At 40.0% G+C, this 6836-nt stretch overlaps 1 protein-coding gene across 1 annotated transcript; it reads right to left on the minus strand.

Annotated features, from left to right (window-relative positions):
* Nucleotides 1–212: 212 nt before the first annotated feature.
* Nucleotides 213–6284, minus strand: LOC110779673 (F-box protein SKIP2). The gene is made up of 2 exons (XM_021984157.2): nt 4108–6284; nt 213–464 (listed from the first exon to the last, which is right to left on the minus strand). Exon 1 carries the CDS (start codon nt 5905–5907, stop codon nt 4147–4149), a length of 1761 nt encoding a protein of 586 aa, XP_021839849.1. The 5' UTR covers nt 5908–6284; the 3' UTR covers nt 213–464; nt 4108–4146.
* Nucleotides 6285–6836: the final 552 nt, after the last annotated feature.

Below are 6836 nucleotides of genomic sequence, written 5' to 3' on the forward strand. Positions count from 1 at the left end.
TTGAATATGACCAATCTATATACGTATTTAACACTGCAACAATATGATTAACCAATATTACCTACTCGTTACTTGTGTTTTATATTTTATAAAACTACATTTGAGCTTTATTTAGATATGTCTTTCATAGATAGTTAAGTTAGTGGAATGCTTCCAAGTAAAATATTTTTTACAATTCTTGATGCAACATGATATTGGGGCGACCTTCCGGCTGTTGTCCTTCTAATTCTACCTATCTCGGGTTTGCGGTGAATATATTATGGACACATGTAGGCTTGCAACCTCGGTTACACACCTATATTGTAGTTCGTTGTGCTGTATAAAAGAAAACTTTTTGTCATCAATTGAACAGTAGCAGTCCAATATAACTTGTTGCATCAATCGCCCTCCTTGCATTAAATTTTGTGTTTCACTTGTTCTTGTGTGCAACCTATATGCGTAATACTCCACCATCGACTTTTACGCTGAAACACAATAAATAATTAATGTGCGTGAGTTAATTAAACAAGATGAAATCAAGCATAACAAAAACTTAAATAATACAATACATACAAATCAAGGAAACTAATTCATTGCATACAAATCAAGGGAAACTAACTCATTGCATACAAATCAAGGGAAACTAATTCATACACCGACCAACAAAATTTAATGCGTACAAATGAAAGAAAACTAATTCATACACCAACCAACAAAACTTAAATAATACAATGCATACAAATCAAGGGGAACTAATATGTTCTCATGGCCCGTTCATAGGCTAGCTCCGTTTGCATCTCCTCCATTAACTCACCTTTGTACTCGAACAAATCCCACCTGCAGCATTGTAAACCAAAATTACTACCTACGTCCTGGGTTACAATATTTGAGAATGATTTGATTGTGAACGACTTTGTCGTGGATGGTTTAATTTCATACAACGTTATTTATACAATAATATATAAGAATGATATATTTGTGGTGGTTCTGTCAACCTATAACTTATTATTTAATTAGATAAATTTTGTAAAGTAGTTTGTAAAAAATAGGAGAATATTTGTGATAAGTTATTCAATCATATTATTTTATCCCCATTTGTTTTTATCTTTTACGTAGTATTTAATATAGAATAAAATAACATTGTGACTGTACAATCCTACGCGGCGCTCCAAAATCTCTTGAAAAAACTCCCCTTTATATATATAATATATTAGATTAGATTTGTTGTTTGTTAATTTGACGCACTTAGTTCCACGAGAAAACAAATAATACAAATTGTAAGATGATATGATTGAAAACTTACTTGCCATGATAAATGACTTAGCATGTCTGTGTTTGACGAAATTAACGGATATTTTTCATTCTAGAGAATACAAGTATTTTGGTCAAGTATTGAGCTCAAGAAAAATCTAAAACTTTAGTTATTCAATGTAGCAATGGCCACACACTAATTAATATCTTAAATTGTGTTTTAAAATTATACGAAGTTAAGATTTTGAAACTATAAATCGGCATAAATCTAATAAGATCCTACATGATTATATCTTTTGCTCGTTATAAAACGCAAAAGATGGTAAAAAATGATGCGTGTATAGCGAGAAAGTCCAAATAGTGCAATAAAAAGAACGGAGGAAGTATTAATTGCACTTACAAGTTACAGCCAATTTACACTTGCACATCATGTCACATAAATGCACTTTTCTTTAACACCCATAATATCAGTTGTTTGTATTCCGTCACAACGGAATAATTCAGACTTTGACTCAGCAATCGCAATCTTTCTCGCATCATTAGCGAATAGTTTTACGAATTGTCAAACTAATTGCAACTTGAAAACACAGAGCTGAATCAACTGTTGAACTCGTCAAAGTTTAAATACTTTTAAAAAGGCAGAAAATAAAACTGAATAAGAAGAAAAAAACACGAGATAAACAGCCAAAAAAAAAAAATGCCGTGTATGCACAATTCCAACTTCCAAGTCTTCGAGAGTCTTTGCATTCTCCTGATCCCAGAAGGCTAGGAGCCTAGGACCACACCACCACTATCATTCAACCTGAAATTGGAACCATACTTTCTGGTAACAACACACTAGCACTAGACCTTGCTAAACCGACTCTCACGGTCACACCCATTACTTGACCAAGTCGACTTAAGACTCTGTGAACTAGCCATAATGCTCGGACAAACAAGCAACAGACTGATTGAGCTGAGAATCTGATTCCAGTCTAGCGAATAGCCATGAATTTCAAAAATACTCCATTAACTGCATTCTGATTACCTGCAGGCTGCAACAATCTCAGATGCCGTAGCTCCATTTACTGTATTCTTATACATCCATGAGGAAAGATTCCTGTGGGTCGGGTCGGGTCGGGTCAAGTGGTCAGAACGGTCCCGCCCCACACTAAACACAATATACATCATGCCAGGACGGGCCGGGCCGTCATATCTAAGCCTAAATTTTACTAAATTTGGCGTACTTTGTCATGCTTTTTCTAAAAAAAATGTGGCTCATGCCCAGCCCATGGCCCACGACTTCATGCTTGTGCCGGGTCGAGCCGGCCGATAGCCATCTTTACCCATGAGTAACGAAAAATTCCCATCTTTGAGAGTGGCTTTCCTTCCAAAAATACAATGTACCTCCAATTTGGTAAGGAGATCAAGACCCATCCTCCAGACAGTCAGACAACAGTCTACATTCGATATAATTTTGGAAATTGATGAACTCGAAATACTTTCGCAACGTCGGGCAGCCCCGGCGCACTTCCCATGAAAGCTATGAAATCATAAGCTCAAGTTGTAGTATAAAATATCACAAGACAGGACAGGGACAATCAACACTCATATGAATCATTATTGTGTGCAACTTTCTATCCTTTGGCACCCACCATTAAACAAAAGGAACGTCATTTTCTACCCCAATTGATGTCTCATGACCACACTTTACAGTTTACACTCACATTGTCACATACAAAGTTCATACATCACAAGGGGGTTTTTAACTTCTAACCTAGATGTTAGGTCAACTACCATCTCTTTTCCTAACAGTTAATCAAATACTTCCCTACTAATATCAACTTAATGTCCCTGGTAAAGAAAAGAACCCTACTGTATTATTGAGACAATGTTTCCTGTGAAAAATCCATTGCAATCGTTAAAGTTAAGCAAACAAAAACAGCCTTGTGCAAAGATACAACTAGACAAGCACACAAAGATGCAGTAGTTGAGTGCTATGGAAGATCTGAATATTAACTGATAGAACCTCATGGAACTATGGGAGTAAGAAGTAAGAACAGGTGAAAGTTAATTACTACTCCGTACACCTAACTACTACTGTTGTAGAACAGTAGAAGTCAAGATAACACGACTTCTTTCAAAAGGGTCTGAAAAAGGGCAGCTATTCTGGACAAGAGAGGATCAGCTGTGTCTGAAAGATGAACACAATGCACTAAAAAGATACTTACTAGTTCATGCATGATGGTCAATGTTCCCGAACCAGTGTCACTCAAATTTAGGTACTGATGTCAAACATCAGTACATGTGTTGCCTACCACAGTTAAATGGTCGATAGTAAAGTGTCGTGTGTCCATACCCATGTCAGGGGAATTGGTTTTAACACTCCTCTTTGTGAGTAGAGCACGGGAGTGGGAAAACCATTTCCCCCGTGTCGGGTGTCAAGGACTTTACTTTACTTAACATAGTCTCAAACACAAACACAAACACAAACACAAACTACCTAGCTAGGCAACACAGAGAAACTGTATTAATTACTCCATCCGAAATGACAATGAACCAAACCTTAACTCATTAGACATAGGCAACTACTGAGATTATACAATTGTTGGAAGCAGCAGAACAAATCCATGAGCTAACAGTGGCAAATGAACCTTAGCAGTAAAAAATTGTAGCTAATCATGCCAAAATATTACATTTCAGATTGAAAATACTAAAGTGAATATCCAAACACTTCTTCCTAAACAAATGTTGCAATTCTGAATTCTGCACACTCGCATTTTCATGAACTAAAACAGATAAATTCTGGAACTAAAAATAGATAAGCAGAAAGCAGGTAAATGCATCATATATAATAAATAAATACCATAAAAAAGGATAGAAATGAAAATCAATTACACTTCATTTTTCTGACATTTGCTTTGCTGCTTGAATTGTTCATTGATTACCACCATTGGTATTACTGCTACCAGTCGTCCACCTTCTCAAAGCACAAGCTGCTATATTCCTACCAAACATGAAGCTTAACTTATTCCTGAACAAAGACACGCCGCGACCATTTCCCCTAGCAGGAGCCTGAAAAGAAGTTATATCGGTCTCCCCTGCCGGAAAATCTGCACCATCTTCTCCCTGGACTCCTCCTGCTTCACTAGCACTAGCATCAACGGCCTCAATCTCATCGGCATCCAAATTAACGATCAATGATTCCCTCTTCTCCCTCAACCATTCAACAACATCTCGAGTCACATCTCTACACTTCTTAACCTTAATCTTCACCAAGTTAGGGCAACCCCAAGCCAATGCTTCCAACCCATTATCTGAAATGGGGCAACTCTTGATACAGAACTTCTTCAAAGCTGTGCATTTCGAAGCAATACACGACATTTCCAAATCGCCAATAGTCTCACTACTACAAAGCGCCAACCTCTCTAAACTCCGGCAGTTAGAAGCAATCACCTCTAAACTCAAGGTTGTGGGATTAACACCAATCAATACAAGTTCCTGTAAATTAGAACAGTTCTTCCCTAGTGCAATCAACCCTTCATCACCAATCTTGTTAGTTCTCCACCCATCAATGTGAACTTTCCTCAGCAATTTACACCGCTCCGCCATGGAAATAATCCCTAAGTTAGTACACTCAGGGGTCTTAACAAGATGCAGAATCTCCAAAGTAGCACAATTTGAAATTGCAGATAACCCAGAATCAGTAACCTGTATCCTCTCCAGATGAATCTCAACCAATCCGTTTAAATTACTATTATCATTACTATTATTATAAGTATAACTAGAATTCGATTTCTCACTAGCCATCATTTCCAAAACCCTATCCCATTCCCCCAAACACCGAATCAACTTCAAAGTTTTCAGATTTTTAGACCCGACAATCAATGGGCCGAATAACTGCCCGTTATAAAGCTCCTTCAGGCAAATACTCTTCAACGACTTAGCTGCAAGCCCGGGCCCGATGGGCTCAGCTGCAGCCTCTGAATCGCCGTCGTTGTTAATGCCACGGAGGCGCTTAATTGAAATTTCTTCGAGCAAAATGCAGTGTTCAAAGACGGCGTTGAGGCCCTTGGCACCAAAAACGCAGGAGCCACATGAGAGTTTTTTGAGGGACTTACAGTTCTGAGCGAAGGCGGCGATTCCTAGGTCGGTGAGTTCGCGGCATCCCCGGAGTTTGAGGCGCATGAGGTTGCGGCACCGGAGGGAAATGAGGACGAGGGCGTCGTCGCTTATGCTGACAGATCGACGGTCGCATCGGAGGGCGAGCTTGGTGACCGAGTCGAATCGGGAGAAGAGGGAAGTTAGGTGAGCTGAGATCTCCGAGTTGGCGTTCAAGGAGAGGCGGCAACGGCTTTGGCCTTCGACGACGAACCACCGCTTGCAGACGAGGGAACAGCGCTTGCGGTCGCCGGAGGAGAGAGACTGGAAGATGTGGGCCAGGCATTCGTCGGGGATTTCTGATGTGGGGTCAGGAAAAATGTTGAAGGGAACGGGCCCATCTTCGGGTTTAACCATCTGGTTTCGTTGAACGAAAGGAAGAGGTGGTGGTGGCGGAGGAGGGGGAGGTGGGTGAGTCGGCGCGTGGGTTGTTTTTTTGCGGGTGGAAGAGGTGAAGCGAGTTGTGAAGGAGAAGGAACGGGAAGGATGGCGAGTCAACTCGGGTGAGTTAACTGGAACGGACGCTGATTGGCCCATCCAGATTGGCGTTTGTAAATCACGCGCCGTCGGAAGAGGTGGTGAAATGAAGAGGATATTTAAGAGGAGGAGTTACCATGAGATGAACAGCCGTTAGATTTTAGAAATGAAGACGGATAGTAGCAATGATGATAACCATAATCTGGTTTTTCTATTTTCTTTTATTTTTTGGAAATGGATAGAAAAATAAAAAGGAAATTAAATAAGAGTACTCCGTATTTGAGTTATATGGAGGAGAGAAATGGGTCAAGATTCAAGAAGTCAAGAGGGAAAGCATAGATTTTGGCCAATGAAAGATCAAAGTTCAAAGGTGTAGAAAAGAAGAAAATATGGTTTTTTTTTCTTCTTTTTATCGTGCTAGCATCTTTTTAAAACTCACATTGAGCCAAGGCGGAACTAATGTTCTTTTTGCATATAATGTGATGTATGCCGATATATATAATTATGAGGGTCTAGCCTCATATTTATAAATAGGATAGGAAATAAGGAATTTGCGTCTTACTAGGAAAAGAATTACAAACCCTACTAGGATTGAAATTCTTATTCAATTAGAATTGCAACATTAATTAAACTCTTAATTAAATCAATTATAGCAGGACTATGAATACTTAATCCAAGGTTACTTGAGATTTAAGCAATCGGACATTTCTTGGAGCCCAAGACGAAACAACCAAACGCAGCTACAACGGGCCACGTTGGTGCGTGTGCCTACCTAGGCCCAGCCACAGCCGCAGCTGGCCGAAGGCCTAGCGCGCTGCGGCCTTGCCTTGGCGGGCCTGCACTGCTTTGCTCGCTGGCTTGGCGCGACCCATGGAGCTGCTGCCTTGCTCGCTTGCTTGGCGCGGCCCATGGAGCTGCTGCCTTGCTCACTGGCTTAACGCGGCCCATTGGCGCTACTTCCTTGTGAAGGAAATAATGCCCTTGGTCCA

Source organism: Spinacia oleracea, chromosome 3 (assembly GCF_020520425.1).
Source record: "Spinacia oleracea cultivar Varoflay chromosome 3, BTI_SOV_V1, whole genome shotgun sequence".
In the NCBI taxonomy this organism is placed as follows: domain Eukaryota; kingdom Viridiplantae; phylum Streptophyta; class Magnoliopsida; order Caryophyllales; family Amaranthaceae; genus Spinacia; species Spinacia oleracea.

Bases quoted from the DNA above. Each gene is read 5' to 3' on its own strand.
- LOC110779673 (XM_021984157.2), bottom strand. From the start codon at position 5,907: ATGGGCCAATCAGCGTCCGTTCCAGTTAACTCACCCGAGTTGACTCGC.